The 22,648-nt window shown below is 30.6% G+C and overlaps 1 protein-coding gene across 7 annotated transcripts in view; it reads left to right on the forward strand.

The window, feature by feature from the left end:
* LOC127725530 (protein mono-ADP-ribosyltransferase PARP14-like) overlaps positions 1-22,648 on the forward strand; it is a 174,823-nt gene that overhangs the window by 137,014 nt on the left and 15,161 nt on the right. For all 7 annotated transcript variants that reach the window (XM_052232583.1, XM_052232582.1, XM_052232581.1 and 4 more), the window contains 8 exons: positions 936-1,029; positions 12,809-13,009; positions 14,390-14,455; positions 15,657-15,872; positions 16,915-17,139; positions 17,602-17,822; positions 18,225-18,639; positions 19,051-19,202. In XM_052232583.1, the coding sequence (XP_052088543.1) occupies positions 936-1,029; positions 12,809-13,009; positions 14,390-14,455; positions 15,657-15,872; positions 16,915-17,139; positions 17,602-17,822; positions 18,225-18,639; positions 19,051-19,202 (1,590 nt within the window). The remainder of the gene's footprint in view (positions 1-935; positions 1,030-12,808; positions 13,010-14,389; positions 14,456-15,656; positions 15,873-16,914; positions 17,140-17,601; positions 17,823-18,224; positions 18,640-19,050; positions 19,203-22,648) is intronic.

The following is a 22,648-nucleotide window of genomic DNA, read 5'->3' on the forward strand; positions in this document are numbered from 1 at the left end:
GAAATCTGACTTTTGTCAGAAATATTTTTTTCACATGTGCAAAAGTAACCACATGTCATGGCCGCCATTTTGGTTTGTTTACAAATTTGTGAGGAAGCCTCTAGAACCATGACCTAAATATAAATAGTCTTCAGAAAATGTAAACTTTATACAATTATATTTTATCAATCATGATTATTTTCATCAATTTAAATTTGATTATTCAAAGAAATCAAATTATAACAAATACGATTTTAGTTTGGAGATTCTACACAAACATGCTTTGATCTATTTATAGCCAAATTAGTTTACCTGTGTGATAATGTAAATAATGGATATTAATTTGTTTTCAAAACAAATGAAGACACAAACTATGGAGGGTAGATAATAATTCACATTTTTCAGGACATTTAATTTATTTTAATAAATATAGGATTTAAAAACTGCAAACAAATTTAATCATTATGTAATCAGCTGAAATCTTTTTAAAAAACATCGTGGTGATGTAACTGATAAAAATCACTCCATCAATCCTCCAGCCCTTTCACATATTTAGCAATTGTCAGGGTTAATAACATCTCAGGATTAGATCTACTCATTATTGCAGAATATTCAATGAATATACATTCATCGTCTAATTGAATATATCGGATAATCGGATATTTTAAGCTGACATTTTGGGTATCCGATTTGCCGGAGTCTACTGTAGTTGGATTCTCCATAAGCTAATCTGGTATTTCTTAAAACTTTGACATTAAAGATGGTGACTATCAAATGTATGCTGTTCATTTGTTTAATTTTTTGTTCCTCGGATCATAAGAAGTAGGTCTCATAAAGTATAAATTTGAAATTATTTTTTTTGAAAAAATTAGGGAAATTTTCTGATATTTAATAGGTATCTTCTTTTCAATTCTAACACATGGTAGATTTGTTTATATTTTACTTGATTCTTGAAGGCATTTGAAGATGAAGAACAAAACAGACAGAGAAGTAGTGGTAGACAAGACAGAGATTATACACAACAGCCTACAGGATATCAGGGCAGGAGAGGTCAGTATTGTTTACAGTTTAAATAAATATTTCATGTGTAAGGTTCTTGCCCTCCAAAAGGTGGTCATGGAAAAAATAACCAAATAAAAGTTAATGAAAAGAAAAAAAAATTATACAACAACTCGGATGCAATCCAACGTCACAATAAAAGCAAAAAAGGCAAATGGATGTCATCATACCATAATTTTCTCTATTATATGTCTCAGCGCAAACAAGTTTTGTATAGATAAACAATGCAATTCAGTAGATCTGCTATTAATTTCAAATTCTATAGAGGACAAAAATGAAGAAATAAACTAAGGCAAATATCTGATCTTAAACAGACACAGATACCTGACAGAAAAAAAAGTTACTTTTGCTTTTATTCATAGAATGTTTAATGAACCTAAGGTCAATTGGATGCCAGAATGTCCAGTTGTTTTGAGTGATGCACATGAGGTTTTCCTTTTTGGAATAAATGCTACCATTGACAGAAACAGTAGTCTTTGGAAGGTCATTTCAATCAAAACTGGCTGAAATTCAGAATTTTTATAATGTTTGACTTAACCTATTCCATAAATTGAAAGTTGCCACTGGTATTTCATGGCACTCTTTATAAAGTATATATATATATATATATATATATAAACAAGTCTAAATTGACAACAACGCTCAAACCTATGATTGCATTGGATAAAAACCGCAATTTTTATACGTGTGCATACAAAACATATTTCTTGGTAGAGGGGTCTAATACAGCACAAACAACATTTTCTAAAAGACCAAAAAAAGTGAAAAAGTATATTTTAACAAAACGCATTTGACTAGCAGGTCGAACAACAGATGTTCTTAAACCCTGCTGACTGCCATGGCGATTGCCAAATAAAAGGATCACCAGATGTAACAAAATGGATCTTAATTATTAACTTAATACCAAACAAAAAACAAACTTGCGGAAAAGATGGTATACCACAAACATAAGGTGCAAAAATTGGTACACCATATCCGGATTTCGACAATTAATGTCTCTTCAGTGATGTTAGGAATCGAAAAGGTATTTGGAAGACCATATAATTTTATATATATATATTTCTTCATCTATTGAGCCTTTAGTGCATTTCTAACTTCCTTGCCTTGCATGTGTCATTACAAAAAGTTATACCTTCACACTAAGAAAAAAGACACCATATTTTCATACCTTCAGTCATTACTTTCTGCAGAATGCCATTGGAAAATAACTTATAATAAAAATTGTTGTTGAAGAGTATTATGTGAAATAAATTTTCACTTACCAAATTTGCAACTATGGAACAACACATGTTTCGCAAAATACTGAAATAGCACCTTGAATGCCCATGGAAAAAGGAGGGATCTGTATAATAAGGGCTTATGCAAAAGATGCACTGACCATTGCAATAATACAAACTGGTATTTGAAATCTGTTGAACAGCAATGCAATAATAATGGAATAAAATTAATCCTAATATGCAGTTGCTTCCAGAATTTACAAGCAATTTTAAAATTAGCTTAATGATAGGTAAAAGAGGGGCGAGGGTTGGAGTAGGTGGTGGTATCATCCCTAAGTAATGAGAAAATAAATGCCTAACCCTGAATTCTCATGATAATGATATGGCCGATCCGGCATCACAATAGGATTCAATTCTGAATTCTTGAATTCTCTGCAATATAAATGGCTATTCCTGAATTCCGGCAAATTAAACAGCTCAATCCCAAATTTCCCAAAAAGGTCCTCGGTTCCTCAAGTAACACTTTGTATGTTAAAAATATATTTCCAAACACACTTTGCTGAAAAAGAAAATGAAATAAAAACTATAGCTTTCTCAACATGCTGAAAGTAGCTAATATTTCAACAGTATACACCATTGTACTCAGTATATTTTAAACAAGTCACTACATATTACTATACAGCACATACAAGCATCAGATAAAGACCATTTACATAAGCTATACTATCACATCTGGGGCGTAGCTACCCGGAGGCACAACAGCATGTGCACCCACATCGTTTTCACCAAAAAAAAAAAAAACAAAAAAAAACAGAGAGAGTGAGAGAGAGAGAGGGACAAAGTTAACATATAGGAATTGGTCTTTCTATGTATGCTTTTTAAAAACTACACAAAGAATAAAAGCCAGAGGAATACACATTCAGCAAAATTTTTAATCCTGTAAGACAAAGTCATGTATTTGTACGATAGATACATACAACTGGTGTAAACTTAGCTGAACTTTTTATATTACAGGCATTGTTTAGAAAATACCAGTTATAAGTTTTCAGTACCACCACCATAATGTATACTCGCCTTGAGTGCAAAAAAAAAAACATAATCTCTTTAGGGTTAACAAAAAAAACTTGAAAATTATTATTTTCCGGTTCGTCCCAAAGCACACATCTTACTATAACGAAGACTCTTCAACTCATATTGATCTGGGAATAATGACTGTAATCTTGTGAGCTAGTTCAATATTGACTAACTATGAAGGTCTTGACAACACAAATAGTTCATTTTCACATCACGTCAACGTATTCTCCTCCTGGTGTGCATGTAATATTTGCTACCGGACATTTATAACCATTCAATCAATCAATAGTTTCTGTATACTAGTAGATGAGAAGTTGGAACTGCTGTTATTATAAAAAAAGTACACATTTTCCAGTACATGTATTACATTTTTATTTATTTTACAAAAAAAAACATCATGTGTAGATTCGATAATAAGAAGTGGTTTCTATATGGGCCGGTTATACAAATGGTTGAATGTAAAAGTATTTAAATAAATTGTTAATTCTAACTCGTTTTACTGGACTATTTGGTCATTCAATATTATAATAAGTTAGCACGGCGTACTAAATACGCAAACGACAATGTTTAGTCTTCATTCGGCTCAAATTAAACAAATAGTTGACCCAAAAACCACAACAAAAATGTACAAGTTTTATTACAGTTGTGATTGTTTTGAAAAGCAATATATGCTGAGCTTCCGGGGGATCTGCCCTGGACCTACCGGGGGCCTTTGGCGGCCCCAAACCCCTCGCCCTTTAGTTTGTGATTCCACTTTATTAAGAAGGTAGCTACGCCCCTGCACACTGTGCCTAGTTGTATATATAAAAACAAATGCTCACTATAATTATGATTATTATTTATTTTATAATTACGAAACATTATAAAAAATTTAACAGGATAAAGCATTAGATTCAAATTTGATTGAGCATTTGTTTTTATATTTTGATAGGTTGGTATCTGAATGATGCATTTGATGGTTGAGAGTTGATTCAGACCAAAAAACAAAAATGGAACAGGCTGTAGCTTTAATGGGTCAGAAAAGACCTATAAAACGTGTTGAGTCTACACCTCTACATCTTAATCCAGTAAAGGCTCCAGTAAGGAAGTCAAAATCACAAAATGCTATGAAAAACTGGGAGAAAATAAATACACCAGAGTATTGGCTAGAAGACATTGAGATCGAATTGGCCATGCATCTAGTTAAAAATAAACATCCTAATATTGATGGACTTCAGCCAGTTACTGTAGCTTTGGCAGAAGGATATAAAAAACCAAAAAGTCCATTTATACAAATTATTAATGTTAGTGGTCAACACTGGGTAACACTATCTAATATAGGTTGTCCCCGTAATAATGTCAGAGTATTTGATAGCTGGAAGCGACATTTACAGGGGGATACTAAAAGAGCCATCTTTGCTATTGTGGATAGAGATAGCAAGGGTCAAGTTTTTGTGGATTTATGCCAGTTCCAAAGACAGCGGAATGATGCAGATTGTGGATGTTTTGCTGCAGCTTCTATGGTGGCAATTGCTAATGGAACAGATCCTTCAAAACTTATCTGGGATACAAGAACATTAAGAGCTCACTTTGTACAATGCTTAAACCAATCACAGATGAAACCATTTCCACTTTATCAAGATTCCCCTCCAAACATGTTGCCACAAAAAGCTTACACCTTGACTGTTTGTCCATCTTGCAAGCAAATGTTTTGTGAGAAAGATAAACTAGTTTGTAAAAACTGTTAAGTTAAGACATGATGATGACATTTGTTTGAAGAGTCGCAGTGTTCTTTAAAAACTCTGGAAGTATTGCTAGACTTTGATTTTTTTTTCATTCCGGTATATTCTCTACATAAAAGTTTTGATTGTGAATTTATATTAAGTAAAGAGAAGGAGAAATTTTATTTTAGGCTTGTAAATCAGCAACTTTTTCTGATCTAAACTTTACAGAGTAGTAAGACTTAATTTAGAATGCTTTTGAGGATAACACATTTTCATTTCAATCTTAAGTTTAAAGTGCTTGTATTTTTTTTTTTATATTCAAGTATTTGAGACACATTAAACAATTCTTTTTAAGTTTTTCTGTAATAGAGAGACACATTAAACACTACTGTTTAAATTTTAAACAAATGAATTTGTGAAGTACTTGTATAACTCTATTACAGAAACACTCAAAAGTGTTGTTGAATGTGTCTTTCTATTACAGAAAAACTTAACAGTGTTGTTGAATGTGTCTTTCTATTACAGAAACACTTAAAAGTGTTGTTGAATGTGTCTTTCTATTACAGAAAAACTTAACAGTGTTGTTGAATGTGTCTTTCTATTACAGAAACACTTAAAAGTGTTGTTGAATGTGTCTTTCTATTACAGAAAAACTTAACAGTGTTGTTGAATGTGTCTTTCTATTACAGAAACACTTAAAAGTGTTGTTGAATGTGTCTTTCTATTACAGAAACACTTAAAAGTGTTGTTGAATGTGTCTTTCTATTACAGAAACACTTAAAAGTGTTGTTGAATGTGTTTTTCTATTACAGAAAAACTTGAAAAGAATTGTTTAATCTGTTAAGTCTGTAATAGAAAGACACATTAAACAATACTTTTTAAGTCTTTCTGTAATAGAATTAAATAGTGACCTTGAAGTTCCTGCATGGTTTTACTGTTCGAATTTTCATTGATTTTTTTTCACAATTTACAATTTGTTTGAATTCTATTATTTCAGAAGCGTTAATAGTAATAATATATTCACATATATATCAGCACTTTAAGAAAAAAATAAATGGTACTGGTAATTAATTTGCTATATTGCCATGTTATTTTTTGCAATTTATAACTTTGGCAAGTTTATTATTACATATAAATTAAATAACAAGAGTTAATATTAAGTGATATCCAATTTTCAAGAGTTGTTAAACCTTTCTCTCGTATGGTTAACATTTTCTTTGTGTTGAATAGAAAAGTCTGTGATCTAGTCTTTTGCACCAGTTTGACGTCATATATGTCCTGTTCCAGCATCGAACTTTAACATCAGACATTTAAAAACATTTTGTCTTTTGTATGCTTCAGAATATTATAAAACAATTTGACAAAAATAAGATTTTCAGGTGAAAAATGTGAGTGTTTTGATCTATGTTGCAATGTAGGAAATGTGCAGTGTTTTGACTTTTGAAAATCATCAATGACATAAGGAATAGCCAATGGAAATGTTGCAATATTGTTTCATGATGCTGGATAATTAAGTCAATAAAATTAATTCATTTTTCATTTCACTTTTTGATATCTTCACAACCATAAGAGAATAAATGATGCTAATGTATATATACTACTTAAACTTCTTTCATGAAAAATCTAGATATCTGTTGTCATCTGAAAATTAACAGCTTTACAAAACATAGGGATTTGTAAAAAATCTTTATACTGAAGGGCATTAAAAAGTTGTAAATCCTTGTGTCAAAATGATGTGATATTGTGCTGACAGATTTCCTTTTTATGCCCCCGCAGTAGTGGAGGGGGCATTAAGTTTTATCCTTGTCCGTCCGAACGTCCCAAAGTTGGTTTCCATTCTTTAACTGTAGTTTGCCTCAACTTAATGTTATGAAACTTATACACAATGCTGATTACCACAAAAGACGGATCGAGTTTGAACTTTGTTTGCGTCACTTTAACCGTTTTAGAGTTATGCCCCTTTACAAATGGAAATAATTGCTGAATTTTTCCTTTCCATTCTTTTACTTAAGTTAGCCTCAACCAAATGTATTGAAACTTATACACAATGCTTATTACCACAAAATACAGATCAAGTTAGAATTTTGGTGGTGTCACTTTATACTGTTCTAGAGTTATGCCCCTTTTCAAATGGAAAAAATGCTGAATTTTTCGTTTCTGTTCTCTTACTTTAGTTTGCCTAAACCAAATGTTATGAAACTTGTACCCAATGCTCATAACCACAAAATACAGATCAAGTTGGAATTTTGTTGGTGTCACTTTAACAGTTCTAGAGTTATGTCCCTTTACAAACTGAAAAACTGCTGAATTTTTCGTTTCTGTTCTCGAAAGTAAGTTTGCCTCAACCAAATTTTATGAAACTTATACACAATACTTATTACCACAAAACTCAGATCAAGTACAAATTTAAGTAGCGTTACTTTTATCGTTCTTCAGTTATACCTTGCATATTCATATTATTATCATATACAGCATAATCATAACTATCATGTATTTACTGTTATAGTATAATTGTTAACTTTTTCATGCTTTTTATAGTCTTTCATACATGGTTGTCTTATTGGCAGACATGCCACACATTACTGTGATAAGGCCATTGGTGAATCTAAAACTGAATTCTAAAAGGATTGTAAATATTTACCACTTGTCTTTCTTTAATTATTGCATTTCCCATAGGGGACTTATATTAAATCTGTCTAAAAAAATGCTTTTAAAACATTTTTTTAAGAAATGATACAAAAGCTAAACTTTGATATGAAAATGGTTATATTGACATGCATTTTAATAAAAGGGAAACTTATTTATGTACATGTATTCTGAGTAAAATTCATTTGTAAAGCAAACAATACAAAATGAGAGATAACTCATATGTCATATGAGTTCTAAATATGAAAAAAACTCTATAAGTTAAATTGTATTTGTATATGCTTTTGAAAAAAAATGGAATGTTTTTTTGTAAACTTGTGATTGTTGCTAAATATGTCTTCTTAGTCATTTAGATGCTTATAATTATATAACCTCAATAATTGAAATAAATAATTTGAATAAATTTTATTGAAAACAGTTTCAAGAAATAGTTGATTGATGTTTATTATGTAGTCAGTATCTTTATTTGATTGTTATATGTTATTGATGATGAAATATTTAAATTAAAGTAATTTTGAATACGACTTTGATCTTTGTAATAGAATTACATGATTTTGTAGATCAGCCTGCTCTAGGGATAATATGAAGGTCTTCATCATCTAATGTTGCATGATCATGTGACGAACATGGCAGCATTTGTCACATATAGTTCCAATTGAAACCATATAGAAATTAAATTAAAAAAATTTATATTCCACTCAGAAACTTCTTAGCCGATTTTAACTGAACTTGGCGGGTATGATGTTTTGTGAGGTCCTCTACAAAAATGCTCATTTGCTTCTGACTTGATGAAAAACATATGGCTGTCAGAGACAATCTTTGACTGATTGACCAATTGTCAGAAATCTCATCTTAAAGCTTCATGGTCAAATGTTTTTGAATCTTTAAGGGAATGATGAAAAAAACAATGGTTTTGAAAATTTAAGGGATTGAGGAAAGCAAAGCCATCCGAAGATATATTTTGTTCGAAAATTTCTCTCTTAATCAATTAAAGTCATTCAAGAGTAAATGGGCTATATATGTCACAGATTACAGTAAAATGTTGCAAGAATAACTTAACTGAATATCGAAAAAACAAATTATTTTTCTAAGGCAGTATACTTTATAACATATAAATTAATGAAAATCTTAAAAATAGTAAAATTTAAGAAAAACTTTGTAAAAATTTATTTCTAAAAACTGCTTTCTCAATACCCAGTCCAGTGATTTTTCTTTAAAATTGATATATTTTGCCAAGTAAATTTCTGTTTTTATGATGTAAAATAATCATAGGGTAACTGACTTTGTTCTTAGGTATACAATAATACATCAGTAAAAGTGGAGAAAAAATACCATAAAACATAGAAATAAGCGTAACAGTGCCTCATAAAGCATCAACATGACTGTTTTTCAACATTTTCCCCTGCCAACATATTAACAGATTGGTTAACACATCATTAGTGACCCTATGGTTATTTTATATCATTAATATATATATGTAACAACAACAATCTATGGATTGATTTGCGAGATTTGATGATTTTAAGACAATTTAACAAAGTCACAATTTTACATTTATCCTATAACAAAATACATCTATTTTAAATGAAATCATTCAATTATATTTCAGAACATTATATTTTCATTTTTTGATTTTAAGCTTAATATGTCAAAGTTTCATGAAAAATCTTATAAATATCTGTGACATGGCATATTTATTGTAACTTGACCTTAAGTGGTATAATCTCAATGGGAAGGATTCAAGCTCCTACTAGCCTATGATCATCTCGTTTGGTTTTGTTATGTTTTTCATTGCTTCAGTCAGCACTAGTTTCTATGGAAGCCTATTGTTCTCCTCTTGGAACTGAAATATTGCTTTATTCTAATGAGGTAGACTTTATGAAGGGGCCACTCAAAAAGAATGAAAAGAAGCTGTCATATGGTCCAGCTTTAATATTGTACTTTTACAGAATTATTCAAAGTAAGGTGTATGTATTGATCACATTTATCTCAATGAAATAATTGATTAGAGACAAAGAAATCTTCTTCATACCTTGTTTTATACCAAAAAAGAGTGAAATTCAGTTGAAAGCTAAAATATGTTACAGCAGAGATGAGTACAATTTTACCAATGTAAATTTTTCATTCATATATATACAATAGCATTCTGTTGGCACCTGCATTTGGAGTTTAAATATAGTTCCTGTTTGAACCATATTTTTAAAGCTTGTTTTTTTCCTGTCAGAATGTTTTGATAAAAAGTAGCTGCTTACAAGGAGGCTGATAAACCAAGAGATTTTAAGAGCAAAGTTGAAGTCATATCTGTTCAAATGTTTTACAGACATTATCACAAATTTGTTGACAGAACTTTATAGAAAATACGTGTCACAGATGACCACAAATGTGTTCCATGAAATTGTAGCCACAATCATCACTTTCTTTCTTCATTCATGATTTACCACTGGAATAGAGACATTCAGACTGTAGACATTAGTAATGATTTTCTGTGTTTCCTACCTACACGACATACTCATAATGATTTTGCACTGACAATGGAACATGATTTAATGACATTAACGGTTCCATTTTTTCTGCACCAGATGCGCATTTTGACAATAAATGATCTCTTCAGTGATGCTCGAGGCCTAAATATTTTATAATCCAAAGCTAATTAAAAAAATGAAGAGCTTAGAAACCAAAAAGGTAAAAAAAAGTAACTTGGATTATCTCCCATTTTCTACGTACCAAGTCAGGAATATGACATTCGTTTGATGTCTTTGAGCTTTTGATTTTGCCATTTGATAGGGGACTTTCCGTTTTGAATTTTCCTAGGTGTTGGATATTTTTGTTATTTTACTTTTTACCTAAGAATATCAACTGAAAAATTATCCTAAAATTTCATTGCCCATTACAAATGCATTAAAAGAATTTCTGATTCGATAGTAATTTATAATTAATGTCCTAAGTCCAGACATCTCTAATATGACATTCTTTGAACCTTTTACTTGTAAGGAGCCACACTATATAGGAGCCCCAAGTGGAACAGGAACTGACACCCTTCTTCAACACCCCAATTCACCCACTGGTTTTGGTATGGTTCTTTCCGCTTTTTCGTAGTGTTTGTGTTAATTTAAATCGTCTTTTTCTTTTGTCTTTTCATGCCATTATTGTTTTTATGCCCCTGCTGTAAACAACTGGGCATTAAGTGTTACCCTTAACTGTCCTAACAGTGTTCAAATTTGGGTAGTGAGTCACTCACCGTTCTAGAGTTATGCCCCTTTATAACTTGGAAAATTGCATTTTTTTTATTTTCCACACTCTAACTTAATTTTATCTTATCCGAATTTTATGAAACTCATACACAATGCAAAGAATCACAACACACAGACAGACAGAGTTCGAATTTGGGTTGTCAGTCATTTATTGTTCTAGATATATGTCCCTTTTTAACTTGGAAAATTGCAAATTTGTTCATCCCAGCACTCTAACTTAAGTTTGTCTCATCCAAATTTTATGAAACTCATACACAATGCTAAGACAACAGGTAGACAGAGTTTTAATTTGGGTTTTCATTCATTAATTGTTCTGGAGTAATGCCCATTTTAACTTGGAAAATTGCAAATCTTGTGCTGGGGCATTTGTATCCGCCGACACATTTTCCTTTTATTTAAGTTATCAGTAGCTGGCTAGATAGGCTGTATGACTTAAAGAGTATAACTATTACATTTACAAAGTGAAAAATAAGTCAAAGGAAAAAAGGCTCAACACAAAGTGCATTCTTTTCAGGTTTAACTCAGACTCTTATTTTTTTTTATGTTTTTTTAACATGATTTATTATTGCTCCTTGATGTAATTTGTACCAAAAAGTTTTCCTTTATATAAAAGAAACATTTTAAGTCATATATATTTGATACATTTGCTTCTTTAAACCATCTGCAATATGATGATAACTATGGTTATTTCTTGTTAAGTCCAATAATACCAATATAAAAAGAAGATGTGGTATGATTTCCAATGAGACAAATCTCCACAAGAGACCAAATGACACAGAAATTAACAACTATAGGTCACTGTACAGCCTTCAAGAATGAGCAAACCCCATACCACATAGTCATTTATAAAAGGCTCCGAAATGACAAATGTAAAACAATTCAAGTGAGAAAACTTACGACCTAATTTATGTACAAAATAATGAATGAAAAACAAATATGTAACATAGCAACAAACGACAACCACCGAATTACAGGCTCCTGACTTGGGACAGGCACATACAGAATGTGGTGTGGTAAATGTAGGTTTCTGGCGCCAAACCCTCCCCCTTACCTGGGACAGTGGTATAATGGCACAATACAAGAACAAACTATGCAAAACAATAAATGAAAATCAAACATGACAAAAATGACAACCACTCAATTACAGGCTCCTGACTTGGGGCAGGCACATATAGAATGTGGCAGGGTTAAACTAGTTTGAAAGCGCCAACCCTCCCCCTAAAAAGAATGTTATTTTTGGTACAGTGAGGCATTACATGTACATATACCTACATAATAATATATATGTCATATACACATGTAACAGTGTAAGTTTAAATGGGAAAAGATAATTTTTAGGTGATTACAGAAAGGACTATATGTGTTAACGGTCATCTGTTTCATAAGAAGTAATACTAAATCTTAGGTAATTTGTCTTTAAAATGATTGCTAGGTATTTAAAAAGTTTTGATTGTAAGCTCTGTAATGTACTATTATAAATTATCTTTGATCTTTTAGACCCAAAGAATGATAATATTGTTAATTGTAAAATAGTATAGTTTTGACATATTTTTGTAAGATCATGCAACAATTATAAGTGTCTAGGAGAAATGTTTTACATTAAAATTAGAATTAAGACACTGCTGTAAATCATTCTAATGTTGGTACTTGCATGCTTTTGATTTTTTTGAACTATGAAAACCATATGACAATCCAAATCCATATATTCGCATGAAAAGCTTGGAAAAATATTTCATATATTATAATTACATCGCTTAGTGTGACATTATGGTTCCTACAGTACCTGTTTTTCATTATTTTGTAAAACTCTAATGTACATCAAAAGTGAACTCTAAATCTATGAAATAATGTTACCTCCTTATCTTTGTTTATTTTCAAGGCAAAGGTGTAAAGAAAGAACAACAGAAACAAACACCTCAGACACAAGGTACTCCACAGGATCAAGACACATCAGATCCAAATAAAGAGTATAATGTCAACATGGGAAGTACAGTGTTTAAAGTTTACCAAGGGGACATAACTGCTATTAAAGTAGATGCCATTGTAAATGGAACTAATGCTGACTTGGATTTTAGCATTGGTAATATTATCATTTTAAACAATAATCAAATTTTGGAACATCAATTTTTTAAGTAAAAGCTGATTAATTTGTTCAATAAATTGGGTTATAATACTCAATGAATTATTGTGAAATGATCATGTTAAAGTTTGAGTTTTACTTAAAAATTTACCAAATTGCAAGTTAGTATCATATTAACCTAAAAGGGCCTTGGTGACCGAGTGGTTTTGAGAAGTCGAACTACTGTATCACTAGCCTGTCTAATCCTGCACATGACAGGTGTGCTGGACTCAAATTTTATTTGACAAGGATTGTCAGTTTTCTTACCAAAGACTGGACACTCTGGCTTATTCCACCTATAAAAACTGACTGCCATAAAATAGCATGCTAATGATGAAAGTGGCAGTAAACACCAATCAATCAATCAATCAATCAATCAATCATTAACCTAAAGTGTTCAGTTAGTAAGAAAATTAAACAAGCTGTGGTAGGAGACCTCCAATCAAGTTATCAATGTTAGAAAAAGAGAGTCAAAAGATAACAAAGGGACATTCAAACTCATAAGTCAAAAAAATAAACTGACAACGCCATGGCTAAAAATGAAAAAGACAAACAGACAAACAACAGTACACAAACAACAACATAGAAACCTAAAAACTGACTAAAGAAGAACCATGATTAATAAAGCATAATTACAATATTACAGATTTTCAATCCACTATTCATATGCTATTTGTTAAAAATATTATATATTATGAGATGTTTTATTGGTTTCATTTTATCATTAATATGGAGAATACATTTCTGAATTGATTCGACTCATATTGCATGTGTGACATCTGAGATTTCAATGAATGTAATTGTTTTATTACTAAATAGATTTTACAGCAAAAATATCACTATCATAAATTGTCAAAATTTGTACTAATTTTGCCACAAATATGAAAATCATGGACGAAGTATGATGAAATCTTTGTTTATTTTTCATTGAAGTTCTCAGCATTGTACAGATTGTGTCTCTATCTACTGTACTATTATGACATTACTGTCTGAAATCTTTTCTGTAGAATCACTTATATTTTAAGGACTGCATCAATGATTTCAGGAGAATTTGGTGATGACGGCAGTATTGAATTTATTCTCAACTACGCCAATATAGAGCTTGATAATTAAATTATATAGACTGTTATGTATGTTGACCTCTGGACTATGTCCATAGGTCCATCTGTCTTTGTGGTAGGATTTTTTGTCATTAGGTTAAAGTCTCATTGATTTTTACCCTATGTTTCATTTTATTATAAAATATCATGGATAAAAAATCTATGGCTTTATTCTTTTGTTTACATGCCCAATTAAATGCATAATAATACATTTGGTATAATTTTGTCTTGACTGTTTTAGGTGCTGTTGCTAAAGCTATTAAACAAAAGGGAGGACAGGAGCTGGACAAACAACTTGGTGATAATAGTAAGATAATGTTTCAAATTCAGTTAAAAGTTGTAGAAAGAGTGAAATAAATTCAGAAGACTTTAATGGAAAAAAAGTTTAAAGACAGGGCTGATATGCATAAAACCAGTTAAGTTAAGATATCCAATCGTAGTACTTATTTATCGTAGAACATGTAGAAAAATCTGTCTGTTCGGAACAAATCTTAACTTAAGTAGTTTTATGCACATATCAGCCCTGATTTTTTTTTCAATGAAAATTATTATATAATTATAGGAAGTCCAAGCATTAAATGAAAATAAGATTAATTCATTTCTATGAAAAGGTTTATTTGGCATCAAATAATAAGGATTTTTCTTTCTCCTTCATAGTCTTTTTTTTAAATAATCAAAAGCTGGGTAATTAAGCTGTATGACTTAAATAGTAACACTTATATTTACAAAATGAAGTAAAAGAAAAAAAGGCCAGATATTTTCACACAGAATGCATCCTTTTCAGGTTTAATTATTTTTACATGGTTGAACTCTAAAAATATTTGTAACAAATTTCATATTTTAGTTTATGTCAAAAAAACCTATAATTGATTCATTAATCATGTTTGAATAATCATGGAAGATGTGTACAATGAATCTGTCTAAATTTTGTTAAACATTTTTTGATTATGTATTGAGGTTTAATTTATTGTGTCCCAAATAAATAATTTGTATATATAAATATATGTTTTATGCCCCACTGCAGCGTTATGCCCAGCCACAGAGGTGGGGCATTAAGTGTTACCCTTGTCCATCTGTACTTCAGTACGTACATCCTGAAATTGGTTTCAATTCTCTAACTTTAGTTTGCCGGAACTAAATGTTATGAAACTTATACACAATGCTTATTACCACGATTCACAAATCAAGTTTGAATTTTGGTGACGTCAGTTTGAATTTTGGTGGCGTCACTTTTACTGTTCTACAGTAATGCCCCATTACTAATGGAAAAATTGCTGAATTTTTCGTTTCTTTTCTCTAACCTAATTTTGCCTCAAGTAACCAAATGTTATGAAACTTATACACAATGCTTATTACTACAAAACTCAAACGAAGTTCAAATTTGTATTGGGTCACTTTTTACTGTTCTTGAGTTATGTCCCTTTATAACATTAAATGCAAGCAGGGCATCATCTGTGTCCCATGGACACATTCTCCATTTATTGTTTCAATTCTTGCTTGTTTTATAGAAAAAGCCATGAAGAAGGATGGAATAGCTGTAACAAACCATACTTCTGGATTAATGTGTAAAGCTGTCATCCATCTAGATATGACAGGAGTGAATCCATTAGTCTTTGGTGGTTCTATTGCATCAGCTTTCTCTGTTAAACTGAAGGATAGAATAAAACTTGCACTTGACAAAGCTGAAAAACTACAGATGGCTTCAGTAGCATTTCCTGCTTTAGGTAATTATAAATGAAAAAATGATGTCATATCTTATAGGAATTGCATACACAATTCCCTTTTATGTTTACTATTAAAACATGTTGCTTATTTGGTGGTTTTGATATCTACTACCAGTTTCCTGACCATTTATTGACTGTTTGAATGAATTTGTAGTAAATTATTCTGATTTGTTCAATCACATCTTGTACACTGGGGGACCTTGGTGGCCAAGTGGTCTAAGTAGTTCGACTACTATATCACTAGCCTATCAACACTAAGGTGAGTTGGAATCTAGCACATGGCTGGTGCTTTGGACCTCGATTTAAATTAACTAGGATAACATCAGTTTTTCTGCCAAAGGTCAGTGGTTCTCCCTGGCTATTCTGGCTTCCTCCACAAATAAAAACTAATGCCATACAATAGCCAATAATACTGAAAGTGGTGTTAAACACACGTCAATCAATCTTGTACACCAATATAATTACATTTACAAAACTCCAGATTTTCTAAGACGAAAAAATGATATAAAAAGACTGGAAAGTATCGAAATGTTTTGAAAATCAATTAAAATTGTCATATCCAGACCCAGAACAAGTCATAAAAATTCATAATTACAACAATGAAGTGATAGTAATAGTGTCTTCATTGATGATTGGAGATGGAAATCAAAGTTTTTATTGTGGAATTTTATGCCAGATCAACAAATATCAGAGTTTGGATGAGTTTTGTATTATGTCATGATCGAGTTAAATTCGTTGAGTGACATAAAATTGAAGTTTACACATCAACAAAATCTGATGTAATATATCTTTAACATGAAGACAGACTGAAAGAAGAGTAAAAAAAATTGCAGAAGGCTGATTTTTTGACAAAAGTATTCATAATTCCTGATGCTTTTACACAATGAGCACATTGCTTCTTGAAACCAAATCTTGTTGATTTTGTTCCATGTTAGTTCACTCATTGATTAAGGCTTTTAATGCTGTAGTTCTATGTGTAGGGATAGAGTGTAATATGTGATAGTATTTTTATTTAATAAAATTTTAAGTAAATTTTTTTAAGGCACGTCAACCAATACTAATGTAAAAGTAAGTGACATTGCAGAGGAGATGTTCAAGGTCGTTGAAAAGTTTCATAGCAACAAGACTAATCACCATGTAAAGGAAGTACATGTAGTTATATTCCAAAAAGACATGATGAAGGACTTCATGGAAGCTGTCAAAAACTGTGTTAACAAGTCTAAAGAGGGTTACATTGACAAATTTATGAAGTGGACTGGACTTGGAGGTAATTAAGAAGATTTCTATAAATAGGTAGAAATTATTCATATTATATTCGAACATGTTGTCTTTACATTAATGCATGCCTTCACAAATCAAATGTATAAGTCACACACCTTGTTTTTAAGGTGCATAAGGTTGCATGATGTTGAAAATTTCAACATTTGCATTTTGTAATAAATGATACCGGTAAAATCACAAAAAAAGGAAAACTTTTAAACACACACACCATACATCTCTTTTTCTTTATAAATATTTAAATATTGCAATTGAACCTTTTGAGTCCTTCACAAATTTGGTATTATATTAAAAAGTGCATACACATGACATGTATAACATGCTAATATGTAGTATTTATTTTATTTCTTATCAGTGGATAAAATGTTTTATACTGTTTCAATATTTATTTTTTTTGTAAATACTGAAATAAATTTAATCAATACTAGAGCAATATTTAATTTTCATTTAGCAGGAGCACAGTCACTGAAAAAATCAAGACATAACCGCCATCTGATTGGAACCCAAGTGTCACAAAACAAACAAATGGCCACAGTGGTTTCCTTTGTGATCTATGCTAGAGATAAGAATTCAGCAGATAATGCAATTCAATTACTGGAGAAATCTGTAGAAGATGATATTATAGAAAGACCCATCAGGGTTAAAATAATCAATGAATTTACCCCAGAGCAGGTATTGAAGAATTCTAAATTGTGATTGTTCAATTAAATCTTAAATTAATAGAAATAAATGATAATAATAATTCATTTTATTTAAAAAGTATCACATACTTGTCTACAAAGTTATATATAGATTAAATAATATACATTTCATAAAATCAGACAAATAATGTATAATTTTAGGAATGGTTTAAAATTTTTATTTGTGAATTGAATACTACATATTAATGAAAATTTTTTTATTATTTATTTGTTGTTTTGTTTTGCTTAAAAGGATATACACAAGTTATACTATTTGAAATAACAATTAAAGCTGTAAAAGATTGTTACTTTATTATTTGTTATCCTGTCTGTTAAATTGTATTAGTTTAAACATTGAAATAATATGTGTGTCATCTGCATGGTATTTTAATAGATAAATGAAGTTAAGAAACTAGAGGCTACTGGTAAGGTTGAAGTTACTGTAGACACAAGCAAAGGGGAGATGAGACTTAGAGGATTTACCAAACATGTCTCTGATGCAATTGAACAAGCAAATGATATTATCAAAACAGCAGAGCAAGCCAAACAAACAAGGCAAAAGGCCAAACTTGTAACTGATATGGTACAGTGGCATTATATGGAAGAAGATAAAGGAGAGAAAAAACTAGTCGAATATCCTCCTGAGGTTAACCTTATTCTTGAGACGGCTTTAAAAGATCAGAAAAAAGATGCATCATTTTATGACCAGAATGGTAATAAATATGTTGTGGATTTCAACTCGTATGAGGAATATCCGGCAGATGACCCGACAGATAAAGTTCAAGTATTAAGAAAGTCTAAACTTGTTGGTGAGTACTCATGTTGTATTACATTCTGTATAAGTATTATCAATTAACTCAAAAGGAGTTTGGATCTGCCTTTAGATCTGTTTAATGAGTTTGCAGTTATATTCAATCAATTCCTGGTGACAATTTGGAACAAGGTAAGTTATACTCCACAATTTATTTTCCTGTAAATTTCAAAAATTTTTAAGATTATTATTTATATAAGTGTCACACATGTTTTTGAGCACCTTTTAGAAGAATCTGTTACAGTTAACTTGTTTTTCAGGTGGCCAATTAAAATTTTATAATAAGCTCATGATTTTTGCATTACGTTTAAATTTTATTATCATCTTGAAAGTTATCTTCCTTGATACTGTATTTAGTACCATTAACAGTTCAGTTCTTACCATGCCTTAAATGCTGTTTTTACCACAGATCATGCCTTTGAGTTGCCACTATCTTGGGAAAAGATGGGAGACAAAGAGAACTTAAAAGTTGTTCAGCTGAAACCAACAGACCAAGAATATAAAGATGTTTCACAAAAATTTATAGCTACATCTGGTGGTACAAAAGTAACTTTTGTCAAGGTAAGCTGAATGCTATGCTTAGCTGTTCATTACAATGTTTACTACATGAACATTTTTGCATCAGTAATACAGCTATTACTCAATATAGTTTCAGAATTATAATTGATTATTACATTGTCAAATTACAATTCAGTGCAATGTGTTTATTGAGAGGGATGTAATATTCACAATTGTTAAACTACACAGAAAGAAAATTACCCTATGTTAATCCATATCAAGCTATAGGAGAATAGTTAGAAGTTGCAACTTCTGAAAAAATGTAAATTTTTGAGAATCATTCTCTGAAGTAGTCTAAAATAGACAGCCTCAACAATGTAAAAAACACCAGCATTATTATACATTTGGGCCAGTTTGCAGAAGCTGATCTCTTTGTTGATAATTATATTTCTCTTATTTATAGAGAGGCCAAGTTGTTTCCTCGCCAAGTTGGATGTTCTCTCAGTACAATCAAAATTCATAAAAAAAATGATGGCAATGTTTACTTGCTTCTTCATCAATTTCATTGTTGGATCATTTTAAGTTCCTTTATCCAAACCAGGAAAACATTTGAAGTTGCTAAAAGACTTTCAAATGAGTTGTTACCGTATCAATTCCTGGTATATTTGATTCCTTCAAGTTGAACATGCTGAGATGCAATGTACAGAATTATAGATAATTTTATTTGAGTCGACAATTTTCAGAGATTTTTATAGTTATATTAGTTGTATCTGTCAGTGACTAAACTTAAGGGTCGCCCAGTTGCCAAAATCCCCCAGATTTTCGCCTTGGCAAAAATATTGTACCCTGATTGCCCAGCTGACGACTGTAAAATATTTTGCAGTGAATCCAATTTCTACCCTTTCCCCTGTGATATATACAAAAACTGTTCCCAAACAACAACCTGATTGTCTAATCAAAATGGGAAAATTAAGTGATAATTTCCGGAAACCTTAAATTTAGTTCATTTTAATAACCAAAACCCTGTCAGACAACTAATTTTTTTTATGCAAATTCCCATTTTGACATATACGCCTTCTCTAAGCACATGTTCTTAAAATCTTCTACAATTATTTTATTATTGTTTCGTGTTTTTGTCTAAACCGTTGAATCTGAATTGCTTCAGAGATGCATACCAGTTATCCAGGGAGTCATCACAAGCCCCTATTTGACAATAACTTGTCCACACATTGCTATTTACAAAATCGTCAATGAAAAAAATAAACGAAAAAATCTCGTAAATAAATATCGAAAAATGGTTATTTTTGAAATCTCAAGAAGAGATTTTATATGAATTTATAGGGTTGAATATACTTACCATGAAATTACAATTATATTATATAGAATATGTTTGCTTTCACAACATGTTCTCATCGCAATTAACTAGGTGATTAAAAATTACATCCATAAGATGTACTCACCTACATCATAATTTACCTGTGTAACATACAGTAACGTTAGTTTTAATTTGTCGTTTAATTGAATAATTACAATTGTGTGAACAAAAAACTGAATTTATTCTAGGGGTGGTGGTGGATTGTGGTAAGTATATTTAACCCTATAAATTCATATAAAATCTCTTCTTGAGATTTCAAAAAGAACCATTTTATATGAATTTGGTTAAATATACTTACCATGAAATTACATTTATATTATATAGAATATTTACTGATTAACAAGCAGTATTTTATTTTGGTGGAGGATAAATTCTCTCACACATATACAATTATTTTCCAACATATAAAAACTATGTCAAATTGTTAAAAAATAATTCCACTAAATTTTGTAAATATGGATATTAGTCAAAACTGAAATTACTAAATTTAAATTTATTACACAATAAAGCTATGCTGTATAACTATATGTAACAATGACAAAACTCTGCAGATTGCATAAATAAAAGTATGCAAAAATAGACTTGAATAAATAATCTGCAGGCCAGTATAGAAATTATTTCATTAAAGCTCCTTCATTATGAGTTAAATGTGTTGTAATATTATTGCAACAGTAAAATAAGCATTTTTTTTTGTTTTTTTGTTTTTGAATTTGTCATGTGAATAGGTTGTTCTTATTGCTTGTACAAATCGCCAAGAACTAATCCAACCTCAGTATCATTTACTTTTCAACTTTGAAATATTAGTTTTCAAAACTTATAAGTTTATTTGAAAACAATAATAGCTTCTCTCTAACTTTTCATTGTTTTCTCTATAGTTTTAATATACAAACAGAGAATATATGATTGCTGTCATCTTTTGATAACCTGATCAGTATCAATATCTTTCAAAATATAAATTCTTTTCTGCTTAATTGTCAAAGAATTATAATCAATTAAAATATACTTTGTAAATCAGTGTCCTTAATACCAACAAAGTATAATAAAGACTCAAACAAAAGTTGTTTCATGATTATGCTAAATCTGGATCAATCTATAAACTTTTTTGAAGTTATAGTCTCCTTGAGTACTTATTCTTCTAGATATAATACTCTTGTTAATATCTAATAGATTTAGAATGAAAATATTTTGTCAAGAGAAGTCCTGCATTATAGGAATGACATGATAGTTTTCCTAACCGACTAAATTTTAAAGTCTGATAGAAATTTCTATGAGTGGTAGAACCTTTGAATACAATGTCTACCAGTTCAACAACGAACAAACATTATCTTTGTGTTTCGTATTAGACTACTTAAGTGTAAAAATACAGAAATGGACAAATCAGTGGAAATGTTTAAGTATACATGTTTTCCAATGGTATCATAATGCTTCTACAGAGCATTTGGATGTTGAGCAAGCCAAAACTGTTGTCCTAATAAGCCAAAAAGAATGCTGACAGATGATTTTCTCCAACTATGAAAAATCTGTCTGTCAATGCATGTTGTTTTGAAATTTCTAATTAAGATCTCACAATGGTATATTGTCTAAAATGCGAACCTTTAGGCATGATTGATTATAAATTATAAATTGCCATGTACAGTTCCAAATTTAAAGAACCAAAAGTTTGACATATTGAACAACTCTTGAACTGTTGCTCTTGACAATTGTTTTTATTTGTTTCAGAAATTATTTCGCAATCAGAAATACTAACATGCAACTTGTATTTAAAGAAAACACATGTTTGACCATATGGAAAACACTTGTACTAACTTGCTTTTGATAAGTGTTCTTAGTTGTTTCAGAAATGGTTACACAATCAGAAATGCTCATTAGTCTGTTGTTATTTATGTATTATTGTCATTTTGTTTATTTTCTTTGGTTACATTTTCTGACATCAGACTCGGACTTCTCTTGAACTGAATTTTAATGTGCGTATTGTTATGCGTTTACTTTTCTACATTGGCTAGAGGTATAGGGGGAGGGTTGAGATCTCATAAACATGTTTAACCCCGCCGCATTTTTGCGCCTGTCCCAAGTCAGGAGCCTCTAGCCTTTGTTAGTCTTGTATTATTTTTAATTTCAGTTTCTTGTGTACAAT

This window comes from Mytilus californianus, unplaced genomic scaffold, assembly GCF_021869535.1.
Source record: "Mytilus californianus isolate M0D057914Y unplaced genomic scaffold, xbMytCali1.0.p SCAF_15, whole genome shotgun sequence".
In the NCBI taxonomy this organism is placed as follows: Eukaryota; Metazoa; Mollusca; class Bivalvia; order Mytilida; family Mytilidae; genus Mytilus; species Mytilus californianus.